We start from the raw sequence: 21,670 nt of genomic DNA, 5'->3' as shown, positions 1-21,670 counted from the left end.
AAACTGTCACAAAATGAGTTTGAAAATGTTCACTTTTTTCAAATTTGTGATACTGACAGCTTAAAGAGGTGCACGGGTCGTTTGAACGCGACACTACTCGAAGTGTCTTGCAACTCCAGATTTTTTGATCCAGGAATGTTCTTTGGTATCTAAATACATAGTAAGAAAAAAAACTTTTTTAAAATCTTTTATCGAGCTATTCGTTTTTGCGAGCTTAATTAGTTATGAAAAAAGCGTACCTCTACGTACTCTCCCTCGTGTTTTGGCTCATAACTATGTTAATAATAACGGTAAAAATTTAAATAATGGCTCTATTTTTCGAAGAAATATGTCTTTTTTTAACTGCGTTTCAATTAAACTGATATCATTTTTAAATCTTCAGATATTCAAATTTAAGTCCGTTCATTTTTTCTGCCCTATTCGATTTCACTAATCAAAAAGTTTTTTTTATAGAAGTCAGAGTATACTTTTCTAATGCTTTTTCATATGCTGAACTCGAATCCTATCCCAGAAAAATTCTACCACATCACGTTTTTGAGATATTACCGTTAGAAAAACAAAAATACCCTTTTTTAACAGTTTTTGAGGTTATGTCCTTTTGCGTGATAATTTGTTATAATTAAATTTGTGGCGGTTTCTCAAATTACAAATAACTAAACTTCTTCTTTCAAAATCTGTTTAAATTTTTTTAATATCTCTTTTCCTCTCTGAGAAATCCTAAGTTGAATTCAACATGTTTGGTGCATATTCTCTATGCAAAAAAATCTTATGTTCGTTTGGGTTTCATGGCAAATCTCAAAAAAATTCTGTACCGATCACTTTCAAATTTTGATATAATATTCTATTTACATTTCTTTAAGTTTTTTGGTAAGTTTATAGGTAAGGAAATTTTTGAGATTCGCCATGAAACCCAAAAGAACATAAGATGTTTTTGCATAGAGAATATGCACCAAACATGTTGAAATCAACTTAGGATTTCTCAGAGAGGAGAGAAATTAGAAGGATTTAAACAGATTTTGAAAGAAGAAGTTTAGTTCTTTGAGAAACCGCCACAAATTTAATTATAACAAATTATCACGCAAAAGGACTAACCTCAAAAACTGTTAAATTTTTACCGTTATTATTAACAGAGTTATGAGCCAAAACATGAGGGAGAGTACGTAAAAGTACGCTTTTTTCATAACTAATTAAGCTCGCAAAAACGAATAGCTCGATAAAACATTTAAAAAAAACTTTTTTCTTACTATTTAGACCCCAAGGTCTAAATCTGTCTGCATCAAAAAATCTGGAGTGCAAGACACTTCGAGTAGTATCGTGTTCAAACGATCCGTGGGTAAGTGAGGAAAAAGTGGACAAATCTCAGATTTCATGATCTATTTGAGACTTGAGATTCAAAAATATGGATTCGAGATTCAAAACAGTTTTTGAAAGAAGATTTAAACGGTTTTTGAAAGAAGGAAAATAGTTCTTATAGAAACCGTTATGATTTATATTAAAAAAATCTTCAAATTAAGACATGACATCAAAAGTGGTAAAAAAAAAAGTTTTTTTGCATTTTCTAACGGTAATATTTCCAAAACGGGAGCTGATAAGATATTTTTGACTTCAGATTCGAGTTCAGCACACCGAAAACCTATAAAAAAAGTATATCTTAGTCTCGGCACCAACAAAAAAATTAAATTTTGTTGACCAGTGTAATTAAACTCAGTCTACCACATCATTTAATTATTGTTGTTTTTAATACGTAAATTGTTTTGATTTAAAATGTCGATGTCGTTTTTTTGTGTAAAATCTATGTAGAGAAACAAAAAAACACAATATTTTAATAATTTATTTTCTTTTATTCACATTTGGCCCAAAAATTATGTAGGTGACTGTAACTATGTCTGGTAAATTTGAAATATGTCAGAAAGCTAGGCGGAACTTTTGCTCGCTTTCTTACGTTTACTTACGTTTGTCAAAAAAAGCGTACGTAGAAAAAGCGTCATTGTGAGAGGTTACACAGATTTCGTATGGTTGAACTTTTGGCAGTTCATCGCGTCGGCGGAAAGCAAAATTGTCTTAGGTCACAAAAAGCAAATTTTACAGGGTACGATATTTAAGTTTCAAATTGATTGAAAGCGATATTTTTTTGCTCGTCTGTAATTCGAGTTATGTTTTTAATAAAGTTTGTTCTTTCCTTTTGAATAAACCATATTTGCTGCATTAGTAAATACATACTATTTTTTAATATTTTTAAAAACTAACAACCCAAAATTGGACATAGAACAATTCCTGTACAAGTACGCACTTTCCTTAAATAAGAAGTGGACTTAGAACAAAATATAATGGGACTTTGAACAATCAAGAATACTCGGGTCTCATTTTCAGAAGGTCCCATTAAATTATATTAACTGCTGCAGATTTTTTTTAGACAAAAACTCTTTTCAAATTCGGAAAGAGCACCCTCAAATTACATAGTAAAACTGCATCATTATCTCATAGAGGTATTGGTATGATCTACGCGGCCAAAAGTTAAAATATCAAAGTTAACAAATATCCATTATTATTGCAGTCCACAAGTTGGGAATACTCACACAAATAACAGGCTGAAACCCCACTCTTATCCAATTGCGATAAACCAAAAAAAAATTACTCGGAACTTAATCATTGAAAATTTGTGAGACGGGACCGATTTACGCGGTCTTGGGACTTTTATGTATGAAAAGAAATTTCTTTGTGTATCCTGCTAGATTCTGCAATTATTGATATTTATATGAAAACTTGAACACCTTACCTAACAATTTCTTAACAATTCAGCCGCAGAATATCGCAGTTGCGCGAATTTTCAGTACATAGAAAATATTTGCATAATTACCTTATATTAAAAAAAAATATAATCTGAATTTTTTCTCCCGTAGTCAAATAATTTTGTATATTGGGCGTTTAAAAATATTTTAAAATTTGTTTTTTTTTTTCAAAAAAAAAAAAAAATCACGAAAAAAATTTTGTTTTCCAAAAACATAAATTATTTCGTTGCACAGTGTGAGAATTCGCTCATCTAGCGGAATTAAATTAATAGCTCTTACAAACTTAACTTTTTGAGAATTCTTTTTTTGCAATATTAATTATAAATATATAAATAATGAAATATAATATATAAAGACCGATGCACAGTGTGAGAATTCGCTCATCTAGCGGAATTAAATTAATAGCTCTTACAAACTTAACTTTTTGAGAATTCTTTTTTTGCAATATTAATTATAAATATATCAATAATGAAATAGGTATAATAACAATTATTTAAATATCTCGTCAATTTTTGTATGTACCGTTCTCTGGAAGTATAAAACTTTTTTTTCCTTTTTAGCCCAGTCATTTTAGTCATTTTTAAACCCAATCTGCGGAAAAATTCCTACTGGGAAGATGTGAAAAATCGACATTGATATCGTGTCCGCGTTAAGAGTTATAGGGGTCAAAAGGACACGAAAAGTTTTTCGCAAATATCTCGCGACCTATTGATCGGAGGTCAATGATGGTCGTGAAATTATCTACAACATATGCCCAGCACATTTTTCTGTAAGATGAACCGTTTCGCGAGTAGAGCGCAGAGAAGGTGACTAGATTGCACTCACATACGAAAAAATACATATTTTTGGTTTATTTTGCTCGATTTTTGAGGTTTTTATCGAAGTAGCTTAAATTTTTTTAGTTTTATTAACTTATGTTATTACGTAAATACGGATTAACTAAAAAAAAATAAAAATGTACACATTGGGATAAAAAATATTATGCAAAAGGGGGAACCACGTTTTTTGGAAATGTTGTATGTTTCCCTTTTTTGTACAATAAGTGCCTTCATTATTGAGAACACACTTTTAAAACATGGTTCAATTTAAGTTTTGAGCTTGTAAAAAATTGTCGAAGCTAGAATTTTTTCAATGGGTGAAGGTCCAAAAAACCGTTTTTTGCCCGTAACTCCAGATTTTGGGGGTGTTAGGGGATTTTCAAATACCGTTTCGTATTCAGTGCGACTAGCTCTACAAAACCTGATAGGTCTCCGCCCGCGTATATTTTAAAACCTCATTTTTGTAACACCGTGTAATTGCTTGAGAGTTATTGTTGTTGTACTCATACTAAAAAAAAAATCGAAATAATAATTTCTGGGGCCACTTCCAAGTAAATTTTGTCAAAAGGTAGTACACAGACTTTTTATTTGCACTTTTTGCTTATTAATTATTTTATCATTAATTCAGCCTTATCACTAATTCCATCGTAGGTGAAAATATTAAATTGAGTGTAATGAAGAACTAAGCTGTCATAAGTTGAGTTACGCCTTTAATTCTCTCAACTTGTTGCATCATAAACAACTCCTGCTAATAAGGAACATCTTCCGATTATGTGGTCTATCGTTTCCGGATGGTTATTGCAACGTCGGCATGTATCACTGATAAGGTTTTCTTTGAGGATAAACATTCGATAGTTTCTTGTTGCTATTACTTTGTCCTGATTAGCGATCATGAATCCTTCGGTTTCTCCAAAAAGATAGCCGCGCTTCAACCAGAGATTGGAATTGATTAGATCGATGTGGCTTTGATACATTTGTCCTGGGTGTACACCATTTAAGGTCTTGGCTTTCCAGGTTGCTATCAGCTCTTCTTTTGAATGCACGTTGCTTGGAACTTGAAACTCTTCTTCCCTTAAATTTAAAGGAGTGTAGTTTTTATCTGCTGGACACACAGTCCGGATCATATCGGATGAATCAATTTGCTCCCTAAAATAATCTCTAAACTTCGATACTTGAGAGTAGATAGTGAAGATTAAGGATATCCAGAAGTCCTCGTCCATCGGCTGCGTTCGGAAGAGAGCATCGCTCTACTGCACTTCTTGGGTGAAGGCAAAGGTGTTTTGACAAATTCGTTCTGATGGATGTCGAAATTTGGTCAAGATCTGTTACTGACCATTTTACGATTCCAAACGAGTAAGTCAACACAGGAATTGATGGATTTACGCTTGTTTCCGGCGTTTAAGTGGGATTTAAGAATTTTCCTCATCCTTTGGTCGAATTGGTTTCGTACTCTATTCTTAATTTTTCTATTTGCTATTCCTCTTTGTTCCAGTCAGAAAACCAAGATACTTATAGTTTTCTCCCGTTATAAGGTTTACGATGCTGTTGTTTTCATCTATAGAGAATCTATCGGTGTCATCTAGGACTTTACCTTTTTGGATGTGGATAGTCTTACATTTTTCGATCCCGAACTCCATTCCAATATCGTCACTAAACCTTTTCACCTACTCTATCATTCTATAAAGCTTGTCTTTTTTGTTCACATAGAGCTTTAAATCATCTACAAATCCAATGTTGACTTTTCTGAGCATTTTACTCAATGGATTCATATTTAGACGTAACCATAGGGAGCTGAACGCGTCTCCTTGGAAAATTCCATATTTAATGGGAATTGGAAGGCTAAAATTAGGACCCAAGTGGTGCTTAATATTCCATTTCTGCATACTAACCTCCATAAAGCGAATAACATTGGAGTCAATCCATAGAGTTTTTCGAGCATCCTTTTAGTTCGCATGTTATGATGTTGTTAACAGTGGAGTGTTGGTATACGCGATTGGTTATGATTTTTGTTAAGAGGTTATATGTTGTAGAAAGACATGTGATAGGTCTGAATTTCGCTGGATCTTCCTTTGATATCAGAAATGTGTTTCCAGTCATCAAAAATGTTGGAATTCTTTCAGGTTCTATTAGCAAGTCAGTAAAAAATTTGGCAATGTATATATGAGACGTTGTCAGCTTCTTGAGCCATGTTTTGTACTTTATCGGGGCCGGCTGACTTCCAATTGCTAGTTTCTCTTATTGCTTCTCTTACTTCATGAGAAATGTTGGTACTTAGCATCTCGCTAAAGTTACAACTATCTTCTTCTTCTTCAGCTATCCATGCGGTTTCTAAGTTGATTCTTTTTGGTTTGCTCCAAACATCTTTCCAGAATTCTACAACTTGCTCCATGGGTGGAAGAGTAGAGGTATTGTTTGCGGATCTTCCATTTGACGGTAGAACAGTCTCTGGTTTTTTCTAAAAAACTGATTTTGAAGTTTCCGACCCCGGCATTCCTTAAATCTTTCGAGCCTTTTTGCATACGATGCAAGGTGCTGCGTTTTTCTGTCCTTGATGCTCGTTACTAGGTCTGATGTTAAGTTTCGTATTGGGGTTGGTGAGATTATATGTTAAATACGCCTGAGGACCTGCTTTGATCTTACTCCACTAGCATAAGCTGTAATTCTGCTTAGTTCTTGCCTGATCTTATTTATTTTGTGGGTAAGCCGGCGTTCTCATTGAGGTATTGTATCAGCAGAAGTCTTGGATGGGGTTCTTCTTCTTTTCAACATTTGTTTCCCCATTGTTCTAACAACAGCGACTGCAGAGATGTATATGAGGCAATGAAGCTGCTCAATATTCGTTGCTGTTGGAAGGTAGTTAGGCAGAATGTGGACTTTTACCATTTCAGCGAGCTCATTGACTTTATTGTTGTTGTAAAGTCTCGGAATTCCATCCCTCAGTAGGGGGTCCAAAATAAAAGTATCTTTATTTTAAAGAACAAATATTTAACAAGCTTTATTTAGAGAAAAATAATTTAAGAATGAAAATGATAACAAAACAAACTTGATTTATAAATCAATAAGTAAATTAATCTAAAGTATAACAACAAGTAAATAAATGTAAAGTAATATGTATTGAACGTAACTATTAGTTTCCAACACTCCTCCTCGTTCAATTAATAGTACCTGGGTGACCGAGCTTTGCTCGGTATCCTTAAATGTTATAACTTTGAGTGAAAAAAAAATCAAATGTAAACAGCAATTTTTTGGAGTGGGTTTGAGTTTGCAATGACCAGTTTTTTCGCGGGTTACAAAACACCACATTCCCACTTTATAATCCAGTTTATTTAAGTTTGAATATACGATCAGCAATGAATAGAAGGGTTACAGGAATCTGCATTATCGAAAATGCTTACAGCAATGAGATCCCTTTTTGTTCAAATTTTAATTTACGGGTCAGAAAGTTTTGGATGGTGAATATAAAGTTAGTTTTTTTTTTTGTATAGCCTTGTCGGCAAAGCTTAGTATCAAGAAATACTATTTTTATCCCTGTCTCTGTTCTATTTTGTATCAGTGGATTAAGATTAAGATTAGGGTGAGAGGTGGGAATAATTCGCCTTATCACTGCGGCCTCTGATGGGCCTATTGTGATGTCCTCTTTTTAGAGTTCACGTAGAAATCTTGAGTTTAGAAAACTTAGTATGTTTTTGGGTGAACTAGCTAGTATGAACTAGTATCAGTGGATGCTTTACTCCTTTCTTTTTTTTACTTATATAGGGTGTCCCAAAAGTAATGGATCAAACGAAATATGCTGATTGGGGAACTAAAGGGCTCTCAGAATTTGGAACCTTGTTCCTCCCAAATCCTTACGGGTTTCAATTTAATGCAATTCTTGTGAAATTTCGAAAAATCCCTACTTGACAACAGTATTTTGCTTCCTGCGCCCATTATTGATATTTGTTTTTTTTTTTTTAATTCTTTTACGAAAACATTGCCAATAATTAGGAACAATTAATTAATCAAAATATTTTTTATTCCATACGCCATATTTCGCTGCAAATTAACTAACAGTTTCAAGTTTTATAAAAAATCTATTTCTAACTTTTATTTGCGACCAACACCGCAAAAAAAATTTTACGCTGTGAAAATGGTTTATTATTTTAAAAAGTTGCCCTGTTATTGTAGTTTTCAAAAAAGTATAAAAGTTTCCTAAGTTGCAGTTAGATCACAAAATATTACAATTTGAATTCAACAAAACAGGGTTTTTCAGAACAAAAAACAACCAACTGAATAAATGATCAATACATGATCAAAAAAGTCATGATCTAAAAAATTTTGTTTAGTTATTGTAACAAAAAGAAAAAGAACAATGCGTAAAACATGGAACCATCCCTCAAAATTTTATTGAAGTCGTTGAATCTCTCTCTGCGAAAACAAAACTAATATAAGAGAAAATACTTCCAAAATGTCTAGAAGACCTCAAAATTTCATCGAAATCTTTAAAGTTTAAAAAAAATTCTATGGTAAAAAAGTGGGCGGATTTTTCCAAAAATACTTACAAAACTTTTAACTCCCTTAGATAAACAAGCCCTTAAAATGTCATCGAAATCGTTAGAGACGTTTCCGAAAAAAAACTTAAATGTTAAAAAAGTGGGCTTGGCAGTGGGCAGATTTTTCCAAAAAAAAAACTTCCAAAACTTTTTACTTTCTTGGATGATCAAACCCTGAAAATTTCATCGAAATCATTAGAGCCGTTTCCGAAAAAACTTATATAATAAAAAAGTGGGCGTGGCAGTGGGCGGATTTTTCAAAAAAAAAACTTCCAAAACTTTTTACTCGCTTATATAAACAAACCCTGAAAATTTCATCGAAATCGTTAGAGCCGTTCCCGAAAAAAATTATGTTAAAAAAGTGGGCGTGACAGTGGGCGGATTTTTCCAAAAATACTTCCAAAACTTTTTACTCGCTTAGATGAACAAACCCTGAAAATTTCATCGAAATCGTTAGAGCCGTTTCCGAGATCCCAATTTTATATATATTTATATATATATGTATATATAAACAATTTTAGCTCGTTTCAAGTTATAAGATTACATTTGTTTCTTAAATAATTGTGTTTAGTTACTGGCAAGGGTTTTGTTAAAAGATCTGCTACCATATCTTCTGTTGAACAATATTCACAAATAATAATTTTATTTCTAACTAAATCTCGAAATGTTTTGTATTTTGTGTCTATGTGTTTAGTTCTGTATGAAAATTTATGGTCTCGAACTAATTCTATACAACTTTGATTATCTTCGTAAATCAGTGTAGGTTCTTGAATTGGTTCATGCATTTCTTCTAATAGTTGTCTAATCCATTTTGCTTCTTTTGCAGCTTCTGATATTGCAATAAATTCAGCTTCGCTTGTGGAAGATGCTACTAAGTTTTGTTTTTTACATGTCCAGCTTATTGTCCCGCCATTTAAGAAAAATATTCTTCCATTATTTGATTTTCTTTCAGTTTTGTCATCTGCTTAAGTCGCATCAGCATAACCATAAAACGATTGATTTTCTGCATCGAGTTTACTCACAAGTAATTTCATGTCATTTGTCGCTTTCAAGTATTTTACTACACGCTTGAGTTGATTCCAATCTTGAGTTCTTGGACTTGAAACTTTCTGAGCCAAAATACAAATACTTGCTGATATGTCCGGTCTGGTATTTATTGATAAGTATAGTAATCTTCCAATTAAACGTCTATATTGAGTATTATCTTCAAATGTATCATTAGATTCTGTTTTGAAATAGTTTGTATCCATTGGTGTTCTGGCCAGTTTTGCATCTTTCATTCCAAAGACTGTAGCTATCTTCTTTATGTAATAAGACTGACATAATGAAAAATTTCCACTTGAATCTTTTGAAATTTCCATTCCTAGGTAATGTTTAATAGGCCCCAAATTTTGAATTTTGAAATGTTTTTGCAAATTTTCTTCGATTTGTTTCATTTGTTCTATAGATTCACATGCTACAATTAGATCGTCAACATATACAATTAGATAACAAAGCTGATCATCAATTTTCTTCATGTATAAGCATGGATCATTATAGCTTTGTTGAAATTTGTAATATTCTAGTACTTTATGTAAGGTATGATTCCAAGATCTAGCTGCTTGTTTTAATCCATATATACTTCTTCTTAGCAAACAAACCTGAGAACCGTCTTCCAGTGGCGTATCCAGAAAAAATTTTGGAGGGGGGTGGAAAATTTTTCAAAAATTTTGTAGGAACATGTAATGTAGGAAATGTAGGAACATTTTTTATCTTTTTTTTATTCGTCTTTGATCGAGAGAAAAAGCGCTGTGCTGCAGTACTGAAAGTTGCATTTTACTGCTTTCGACAGCTTCGTACTATTGTCTCTTCCTTTCACAGTCAAAGTAGTGTTTTTTTTCAAAGTTCTTGTATCTCAATCATTTTACACAAACAGCAAGTTATTGAGTAATCTTAAAAAAAAAAAACACTTTATATCGTTTGAACTTTGTCATGTGCTGAATTCAAAACTGTTTACTTATTTATTCCTATCACGTCTTGTTTTTGAACTGTACTCATTACTATTTTCCGCAATTCGACCGAAAGTGAATTGAAATCACTTTTCAATTTCACGTGAAATGGATCTTCGATCGATTTCGACAACTTCTTAAATGCTTCGAACTGTCAAAACTGAAGTATCATCCATTTTTATTTTGTTTCTAAAGTGAAATTATTACTGCTGCTTCGAGCATGGATGCAATTTAATTTACAATTATAATGAAAAAAAGCAGAATTTAAAAGAAAAAATAAGTAGACACATTTTTCGAGACATATCCAATGTGTATTTTAACGTTTTATTCCGGGTTCACAATAAAACTTATTTAATTTACACTTATATTTCCGTTCAAATAAGAACACACTTTATTTCAACTCAATTTACTTTTATTATTCGCTCAAACAAACACACTTTTAAATCACTTTATTTACTACTAACAATTCGCAACACTTTATTTCACTTTGTACTGTACTCTTTCACTTTCAATATTAAAACTGTCCCCGGTCGGTGTCTACGCTGCCCTTTTATACCGGAATATCGAGACTCGAGAACGTCCTCGAAGGCTCTCGTCCCTGCCACTCGAAACTTCCTTTCCAGGAGGGGCACTTCATACTTCCAGTCTAGTGGGATATTTTGGGATGTGTTCAGTGGGATATTTTGGGATGTGTTCAGAGGGTAGTTTCTTAATTACTAAAGGTTCGTTCACATTTCTACCTTTGCAGTGGTAGGTAGTGTGTTCAGACTTTTATCTTAAAAGTAGTTCAGTAATTCATCGTTACAGTATGTAAGTGAAAGGTAGAACATGGGCGATATTATTGCAATTTGTAAATACTCAAGAAAAAATTAATTAGGTAAAGTGTAAAGCGAATGACGTGCAAACACAGAGGCAGTGATGAATTATGATATAAAAAAATTAACAACAAATTTTGTCCAAAGATTGCAGATTCATTGAAAAAGGCACCAATTTCACTTACAGAAACAAAGTGAACTGATTTCGATCAGAAAATCCAAAATGAGTGAAAAAATGCAGAACATTTAAATTCACTATCGGAAAGTGAATGCCCAAAAAGTGAAATGCAGAACGTGAAAGTCTGAAAAACTAATTTTCAGAAGCGCAAACTGGAATTTCCTTAAAGAAACCATTAGTTATGTTGACCACTAAGATTTTAAGTTACCAAAAATTTCTATTATCTTTGAGAAAAATATTATTTTGAAAAAAAGTAAATATACTGACGACGATCAAATACGGTGTTTAGAGTTTGCATAAGAAGTTTTACAAAATTTAACGGTTATGTAATTCGACGCCAAAATACAAAAAAAAAATATTTGAAGAATTCCGAATTGGAATAAAATCCGAAAAAAATGTATCCCAACCCTCAGCGTCAGCTAAGGCCCTTACTCAAACAAACACAAACAGCCTTTTCAGAATTTGGAGGGGGCTCAAATATCTGAGCTGCCTCCAAATCTCTAAGATTTACGAACAAGTTTCAGTTAATCATGTACATTATGAAGAAATCAGCTAAATAATAACATTGTCTTGGAGGCTTGGGGGGGCTTGAGCCCCCTGAGCCCCCCCCCCCCCCTCAATACGCCACTCCCGTTTCAAACCCGGGAGGTGGTCTCATGTAGATTGTTTCTTCTAACTTTCCATTGAGAAAGGCAGTTATGGCATCTAGATGGTGAAAAATCAATTTTCGTTTGGCTGCGACCAAATTTTCTAAATGTTGTATGCATTACGACAGGTGCAAAAACTTCATCGTAGTCTTCACCATACTTTTGTGAAAACCCTTGTGCAACATACCTGGCTTTATATCTTTGAATTTTACCATCAAGTCCTATCTTAAGCTTGAAAACCCATTTTCCACCAATTGCCTTTTTGCCAGTTGGCAAATCAACTAAGTCCCAAGTGCCATTTTCTTCATGAGATTCTAATTCTTCTTGCATTGCAGCAAGCCATTGTTCTTTTTCTTCGGATTCTATTGCTTCTGTGTAAGTACTTGGTTCAATAACTTCTTTGGTTGTGTTTATTTCTTCGATTAAACGTTTTGGTTTCACCCCTTTGTTTGATCGACTTGAAATACGTCTTTGAATCTGATTGTCTTCTTTAGTGTTAGTTGTCGTTTCAATATTTTCATCTGGTTCGTCTTGTTCGATAGGATCTAGCTCCTCCTGAATTGTAACATCTTCTTGATTGATGGACTTGTCTGGATTTAATCTTGAAAGATCGATTAAAACTTCATTGTTGTTAGGTTTAAATTTGGGTGAGCAGAATCTAACATCTCAACTTATAACAACTTTTTGTGTTTCCTTATCATAACATCTATAAGCTTTCGTTCTATCATCATAGCCTAAAAATATCTCTTCGCTACTTTTATTGTCTAATTTTCGTCTTTTGACATCTGGTACATGAACATAGCATTTCGAACCAAAAATTTGAAAACTATCAATACCTGGTTTAATGCCATTCCATATTTCAAATGGTGTTTTATCAGATGTTTTTGTTATGACTCTGTTTTGGATATAGTTTGCAGTTGATATAGCTTCTCCCCAAAAAATATTCGGTAAATCAGCATCAATCAACATACAACGTGCCATTTCTACCAATGTCCTGTTCTTTCTCTCGGCTTTACCATTTTGTTCAGGACTGTAAGCTGCAGTTAACTGTTGTTGAATGCCTTCTGACTTCAAATACTTGGATAGATTTGTTCCAGTGTACTCACCCCCTCGATCAGATCTTATTACCTTTGGTTTATAGGAAAACTTCGTTTTGCAAAATTCGATAAAATGTTTGATGGTTTCTTCAACCTCATCTTTATATTTAATCAAACGAACAATGGTGAAAGCTGAATAATCATCAATGAATGTGACCATGTATCGCTTTCCACCTTGAGTGGCCGTTTGCATTGGACTACAAACGTCTGTGTGAATTAAATCTAAACATCTTACCGACTTGGTTTTAGATTCTTTCGGAAATGGAAGGCGAGTCATTTTTCCCTTTAAACAAACTTCACATATTTCTTTTATATTACAATCAACAATACTAAGTCCATTAATAGACCCATTATTAAACATTTTACGTATGGTGTCATGATTTCTGTGACCCATTCTTCTGTGCAACTGATGAATACAATTTTCATTGTGTTCAAGCACAGCACAAATTTTATTATGTTGTCTTAAAACATATAAAGAACCAGTTGCATCTGCAACCCCAATTTGTTTACCTGAATGCTTGATTTCACATATCTTGTCGTCAAATTCAACTCGTAAACCTTCTTTTGTCAATTGCTTAACAGACAACATGTTCCCGGTAAGAGTAGGTGCATATAAAACTTCTTTCGCTCTTACTTGACATACTTTACCATCTTCGTTCAAAAGTGTAAAGTATCCTGACCCAATGCCTTGAACTTTTGTAGAATCACCATTCGCAAGTTCCACTGAACTCTTGTAAGTCTTGTCTATTTCAGTGAAAAAATTTTCATGATTTGCAACATGTCGAGTTGCCCCTGAATCTATGATCCATCCAGATTTTTGTGTTCGACCCAAATTGAATAAAAAATCTTGACTTTTATCTTCTTTATTGGTTTCTGTTTCGGTGAATTCTTCAACAGTGTTAACTTTATGTACAGTTCTTGAATTTTGCTTAGAAAGCCATTCCTTGTATTTAAGACAGTTTTTCTTCAAATGGCCTTTCTTCCCACAGAAATAACATACGACGACATTAGATACAGTTTTTAAAACTGTATCAGCTGAATTGTCATTTTTAGAAACACGTCGTTCGTATTCAGCAATAACTCTTTGTTGTACTAAGGCAAAAGTTATATCTTCCTCTTTTCTTAATTCGAGTGATGTAATTAAAGTATCATAACTTAAAGGTAAGCTACTTAGCAACATTGCAGCACTCCATTTGTCGGAAAGCCTTTCTTCCCCAATATCACTTAACTTTGTAAAATAGTCTTGCATTTTATTAATGTGAGCTCTAGCATCAGCACCTTCTTCTAGTTTGAGAGAGCAAATTGACCTCATTAGAAATACCTGATTTGTTAGAGTATTTCTTTCATGGTATGTTCTCAAAGCATTCCATGTTGATTTTGCAGTCGTCTCTGTTCTGATAAGAGCAAGTTGATCATCTTCAACGCTTAAACCAATAGTCCCTCTAGCTTCGTCATCAAGAGCTTCCCAAACATCAATTTGTTCTTGGTTGGTAACCACTTCATTTGCAACAATTGGACTTGGCTTCGATTCCAAAATTACTCTTTTCCATAAATTTTGTTTCCGTAAGAGTAATTCCATTTTAAACTTCCAATTAGCATAGTTGGGATTATTTAGCTTCATAATGGTGGTTTTCATGACATCAGACATTTTTGGATTCGTAAAAATATTTTCTCAATTTCAAAATTAAATATTATATTCTTTAAATTATTCCGGTTGCACAATTAAGTCTCATAATCTATTGAAATCTTAATTCCATACCGCAGGTACAATCCAAAATAAAAGTATCTTTATTTTAAAGAACAAATATTTAACAAGCTTTATTTAGAGAACAATAATTTAAGAATGAAAATGATAACAAAAAAAACTTGATTTATAAATCAATAAGTAAATTAATCTAAAGTATAACAACAAGTAAATAAATGTAAAGTAATATGTATTGAACGTAACTATTAGTTTCCAACAGTGCTCTGAAATTTTCGCGGAGCGCATTCACAACATCAGTATTAGGATTCGGATAATTTTCCCTATCTTTATTGGTGTTAGATGCTGCTTCCCCAACTACAGATGGGCTGTGTGTGTTGTTTTCCGCTGATTAATAATAATAATATTATTATATTCCTTCCTCCTTTTAAGGGTATTTACAACATGTTTTGGAGGACTTAGCCCAAATACAAAATATGAATGCTATTTGTTCTAAAACTATTTTAGCTAGGAAATATTCATAAAGTTTCTAACAATATCGATTATCACATCATTCTGAATTGCATCAATGGTGTTTTGCTTTAGTCCTAGGAACTTTATATCACTTTTCAGGTTAATTTGCACTAATCCTTCCGCACTGATGATTATAGGTATGATTCTCACTTCTCTTAAACTCCAGTTTCGTTTTATTTCGACTGCTTGTTCAGAGCATCTTCTTCTTTTTTCATCGTAAGTTCGGCTCATGTTTCTGTTAGCTGGGATCGCTACATCAATGAAGATTCCTTTGCTATCCTGCTTATTAATCACGATGATATCTGGACAGTAATAAAGTCTCGTGATCTCTGAATGTAAGGTTCGGTCAAAGTAAATTTTGAAATTATTATTTTCTTTAACCGGTGAAGGATTATATACAGAGTATGATACTTTGTTATGTGGGAGATTTAACTTTTCAAGTAACTTCTTATGAATGATTTTAGCAACATTGTTGTGTCTTCTTGTATAATCACTTTGAGCCAGGCTCGAGCAAAAAGAAATTATGTGATCAATTGTTTCTGGTTGTCCTCTTCTATCTAAGTTGCTTTGCTTAGTGGGTTAAGAGATATGCAAAACCAAAATTCTGACAGACAGTCTCCTTGATATAATCCGCCCTTAATATTTATCGGTGATGTTTGAATCGGGTTTGTTTTTGCAAATATTTCTGTTATCGTCTTCTAGTTCACCATAATATGTTTAAGGAAGTTAATTATGCTTGGGTGTATCTTATATACTTCAAGAATGGCTAAAAGCCATGTATGGGGAACACTATCGAAAGCTTTTTGGTAGTCTATATAGACGGCATTCAAATTTCTGTTTTGCCTAGTTGTTTGTTCCAATGTAATTTGGTCTAATTTGCATCCTTTAGCTTGCTTACTGCATCCTTTTTGTCCTTCACATAAGATGTTGTTTTGTGTAACGTGGTTGTATATAAGATGGTTAAGATATACTGCAATGAGTTTATATAACGTTGGTAAGCAAGTGATTGGGCGGCCATTGGCAGGATTTTTGTTGAAGCCATTTCCCTTTGGTAAAAGATAGGCTATACCATGGGTTTAATAATTTAGGAACTTTGAGGGGTCTTGTATGCATTCGTTGAGAAGCATAGTAAGTTTTTCTTGCGCCGCTTGTAGTCGCTTAAACCAGAAATTTTGGATCCTGTCTAGTCCCGGTGATTTCCAATTATGTGTCTTAGAGATTATTTGCTTTACTAGTTCAGACGTTAAACATCTGTCGGACATTTCCTCCAAGGTATGACTTTTGTGATTTCTTCTTTTATACAATCTGAATCCATTTTATGGTGTGCTTCATTTGACTATATATCTGTCCAATATTTCTCAGTGTCTTCTTTACTAAGTAAAGCTTTTACTAGAAAAGCTTTTACGCGAAATAAAAAAGCAAGGACTTGGGGTAACCACTTGAAATTAGTCCCGTCCTGTTTTCTTTGACTCCCTGATTGTAAAAACACCCATGACAGACGTTTTAACCGCGCCCAAACACCCGGCAGACGAACCCAAAAACGCGATTAAATTTAAATGAAGATTTTTGTGAACAAAAAAAAAATTTCAAAAATGTTGCTTAAATTTCATACATTTACTAATGCCAAAAGATTGTCTAGGTAATTAAAGGAAAACAACTATATGAGAGTAAAGGACAATCTTCCATCGTTTAGACAATAAATGCAATATCTCACAAATTGACTTCAAACACAGAAAAAATATTTTGAAAACAATGAATGGTCCTCAACTCAATATTTTGGAAAAAAAACGTTAATACAAAATTTTAAATGGCTTTTTTTCAAACTTTTTCGTGGTAAAATATGAATTTAAGAATGAGACTAATTTCAAGTGGTTACCCCAAGCCCTTGCGTTCCCGTAAAAGATCGCGTTTTTGGGTTCGTCTGTCGGATGTTTGGGCGCGGATAAAACGTCTGTTATGGGTATTTTTGTAATCAGGGCGACGAGGGCGTCAGGATCCAATTATTTCCAGGTGGTTAACCCAATACCTAAAAACGCGTAAAAAACGCGTTTTCGGGCTCGTCTGTTGGGTGTTTGGGCGCGGTTAAAACGTCTGTCATGGGTGTTTTTGTAATCAGGGCGACGAGGGCGTCAGGATCCAATAATTTCTAGATGGTTACCCTCACTAAATCAATTTTCAGAAAAAATGTACTTTTGATGCAATTTTTCTCAGCAAAGGCGCAGAAACATGCTGGCAGACGTTCGTTTTCGTCATCACCATGACTGGGACTTATTCTAAGATTAATATGAATCGGTTACCTCTCACGCAAAAAATCTGCTCCCAGCTCTTGGTCTATTAGGTTTTCCTTTCGAGATTCCTCCTAACTAGAATGCTAAGGGCGTACTTCCAAGTAAGCAACTCATTTGGAGATTGCGCTGTCTCCTTCCGAGATTCCCCCTTAGTTAGAGGCTTGGCTTACACCAAAAAAGAGCTTTAGTTAAAGTTATGCAAGTATTATATAAAAAGGTATGTTTGTATATGATACAGAGTGATTCTCAAAGAATGTGTCAAAAAGCTAGAGCGTATAAACGAGACAGGAACAAATCGTATCCAGGCGTTTCGCCTGGAGGGGCAAAACCAAAATTACTTTTTTCAGAAAAAAAAAATGTTTTTTGTTTTAACGTTGCTGGATTTGTTGGTAAATAATTTAAGTAAACATTAATCCTCTGTGCCATATTAAGTCAAATATTAAAAAAATTGACGGGTCATTGTAGCGTGTTATAAGCGGAATACAGTCAATAAAGGAAGTTCTATCTAGGTTTAAAGAAAACGCGATATCTAATTCTGATCTTCTCGTACAACCAAGTTACTCTCAAATCCCTCGCTTCTGTCCCTCTACATGTCTAAATAATCCAAATCAGCATTCACCTACAGTGGCAGGATACTGTATGGCAGACGAAACTGCCCAAAAAGGAACAATGTAACTGTCCCATTACAAAAAAAAAAAACATTTTAGCACATTCCACCCCAGATAATCGAATTAAGCATATGGAAAACCATGTTTTAAATAACTGTAACTTAAGTACTACCCAAAATTAACATTTGCGAAAATGTAAGTGTAATTACACTACTCACCGCATCGTTTCCTCGTCATAAGTTGCTGATACTGTTTCCTTCGTACGCATTCATGCAATATATTCGCTTGAGCGGTAACATTGCAGTCCCCATATTGCTGTTTCAATAAATCTTCCAAACTACTGAGAACACTTCGCATCATAAAGGATCTTATCAAAATAGAATGCTACTTTAAAGATATATAATTACATATTATATTCTTGTCTTACTTTACACTTTGTTCTGTCCATCCACCTTGAATTGTTTCAATGAGTTTTAACAAGTTGTCTTTATTATAAACCCAATTCGACAAGTCACAATTTTCCAATGGTTCTTCCTCTTCGCCAATTAATAATTGATGATCGTTTTGGGTCCTCACTTTGTTTTTTTCTGAAATCTTTCGAAACTCACAGTGGTACAAATTCAGTGGAAATGCAGCAGCTGGTGTATATTGTGGTTTACTAGAAAGTAAAGTAAGGAAAAAATTAAATCTAGTAAATAGGAAATGAAAATAATGTTTGCAAGAACCAATCACTGTTAAATTATTTTGATATTCAATTGCCTACTAAATCGTTTAATATGTTTCGCAAATTTGATTAATATTTCCAGATAGATAGATAGATAGATAGATAGATAGATAGATAGATAGATAGATAGATAGATAGATAGATAGATAGATAGATAGATAGATAGATAGATAGATAGATAGATAGATAGATAGATAGATAGATAGATAGATAGATAGATAGATAGATAGATAGATAGATAGATAGATAGATAGATAGATAGATAGATAGATAGATAGATAGATAGATAGATAGATAGATAGATAGATAGATAGATAGATAGATAGATAGATAGATAGATAGATAGATAGATAGATAGATAGATAGATAGATAGATAGATAGATAGATAGATAGATAGATAGATAGATAGATAGATAGATAGATAGATAGATAGATAGATAGATAGATAGATAGATAGATAGATAGATAGATAGATAGATAGATAGATAGATAGATAGATAGATAGATAGATAGATAGATAGATAGATAGATAGATAGATAGATAGATAGATAGATAGATAGATAGATAGATAGATAGATAGATAGATAGATAGATAGATAGATAGATAGATAGATAGATAGATAGATAGATAGATAGATAGATAGATAGATAGATAGATAGATAGATAGATAGATAGATAGATAGATAGATAGATAGATAGATAGATAGATAGATAGATAGATAGATAGATAGATAGATAGATAGATAGATAGATAGATAGATAGATAGATAGATAGATAGATAGATAGATAGATAGATAGATAGATAGATAGATAGATAGATAGATAGATAGATAGATAGATAGATAGATAGATAGATAGATAGATAGATAGATAGATAGATAGATAGATAGATAGATAGATAGATAGATAGATAGATAGATAGATAGATAGATAGATAGATAGATAGATAGATAGATAGATAGATAGATAGATAGATAGATAGATAGATAGATAGATAGATAGATAGATAGATAGATAGATAGATAGATAGATAGATAGATAGATAGATAGATAGATAGATAGATAGATAGATAGATAGATAGATAGATAGATAGATAGATAGATAGATATTTAAGCGATTGTTTTAAAAATGTAGTGGAATGTATTTTCTGTCGCATCCTGATTACATAGAGTACATATGCCCACCGTGTCATTGCGAAAAGCTTTAGCATTTAAGTTCAAAAGCCCGCACCTTGCTTTAAAGATCAAGTTGATCATGTCACGACCGTTTTTATCTTCAAAATAATTCGGAACTTCAGTATATAAAAGGTTGCAGTATTGATCGTGGAACTGTGACTGTTGTGCATTTCTGGTGAAATCGTCCCAATGCTTATTAGCAAGCTTAGTCAGCAGCAATTTGTGCATTTTATTCCATTCTGAAAATGGAGTTTCGAAACTGAAGTCTCTTGGAAAAGGCCTGACCATTCCTGGGCCCAATACAAATTTTTCTCCATGACAGCTTCAGAGAGGATACGTGGCAAGCGGTTACGTGACATTGACATTACTCTTCGAATGTACGACAGATGCATCTTTAATGTACTTAGGAAAGCCTTTGGGAGACCAGTTTCAATGTGAATTGCATAGTTAGGAGTATTATGCGGCAGACCAAAGCATCTTTTGACGAAGAAACGTTGAAGTTTTTCAGTTTGAATGTGTTCTTTGTATCCCCAAACTTGCGCAGAGTAGTGCATTATTGACTTTGTTGCTGCATCATGTACCTTGTATTTAGCAGAGTGAGTAACAAATTTGTTCCTAACATGTCGAGTTGATCGAGTTTTTCGATGATATAAGTCGATTTGTTAAGTGTTTATCCCAGGACATGTTGTAGGAGAAAGTAACGCAAAAATATTTGTATTGGTTGGTTATCTTTATCTCACTATTGTTGAAATACCATTTTTCAGCTGCTGCTCTTCTACCACCATTCCTAAAAATTACTATCTCAGACTCTAGGTTAACAGCTAGGTTCCAATTGTTGCAATATTATTATTATTATCGTTTGTAGGGTATTGGGGCAGTCAGAAAGGAGAACTATGTCGTCGGCGTATAACAAAACGTTTATTTGCGTATTATTAACGAGGAGACCAGTTGGAAGTTCGTGATGAAGATCGTCGAGAAATAGTAAAAATAGAAGGGCACTCAATACGCATCCTTGCTTAACTCCTTTGGACGTCGGAAAGAAGATAGACGTACCAGTGCCATCCCAAACTGTAGCCGACGTATCCCTGTACAATAATCGTATAATAGAAACCATTTTTGAAGACACACCTAGCTTTGACAATTTATAAAATAATGCTTCTCTGTTTATGTTGTCGAACGCAGCTAATAAATCCACGAAGAAAGCATAAAGTTTTTTCTTCTGGCTCAGCTGAAGTTGGATGATGCAAGAAAGGTATGCAGCCTGACATTCGTTGAATCACTCTCTATATGTTCGGGTTATTGCGAAAAGTCACTAAGGGCCATTTGCTGAATCGAAACATAAATAACACGGTGTAACACTCAAAATATACGCGGGCGGAGACCTATCAGGTTTTGTAGAGCTAGTCACACTGAATACGAAACGGTATTTGAAAATCCCCTAACACCCCAAAATCTGGAGTTACGGGCAAAAAACGGTTTTTTGGACCTTCACCCATTGAAAAAATTCTAGCTTCGACAATTTTTTACCCATTTTCGATTTTTTTTACAGTTTCTGATAGAAATTAAATATACCTTTTTAACAATGTATAAAACATGTAACTCGGTTAGACCACTTCAAAATTGGCTTAGAAAAATAAATTTTTCGATTTCAACCCAGATACAGAAATTCGTACTTTTAGGTATAGAACAAAAATGTTGTTTCGGCACGTAGTAGGATAACTTGGGCGCCAGGATTTGATAACGGGTTTTTGTAGAGGAGCTCAATAAAAAAAAAAATTATCAAAATAAAAAAAA

At 33.4% G+C, this 21,670-nt stretch overlaps 1 protein-coding gene across 1 annotated transcript in view; it reads right to left on the bottom strand.

Annotated features, from left to right (window-relative positions):
* LOC129906524 (tRNA pseudouridine(38/39) synthase) overlaps positions 1-21,670 on the bottom strand; it is a 39,577-nt gene that overhangs the window by 3,770 nt on the left and 14,137 nt on the right. The window contains exons 4-5 of the mRNA XM_055982309.1: positions 18,400-18,630; positions 18,191-18,339 (exon numbers count right to left, since the gene is read on the bottom strand). Coding sequence (XP_055838284.1) covers positions 18,191-18,339; positions 18,400-18,630 — 380 coding nt within the window. The remainder of the gene's footprint in view (positions 1-18,190; positions 18,340-18,399; positions 18,631-21,670) is intronic.

The sequence above is a fragment of the Episyrphus balteatus genome, chromosome 1 (assembly GCF_945859705.1).
Source record: "Episyrphus balteatus chromosome 1, idEpiBalt1.1, whole genome shotgun sequence".
NCBI classification, from domain to species: Eukaryota; Metazoa; Arthropoda; class Insecta; order Diptera; family Syrphidae; genus Episyrphus; species Episyrphus balteatus.
Note: the sequence above shows the minus strand (reverse complement) of the source record. Positions and strands in the feature narration are given on the sequence as shown.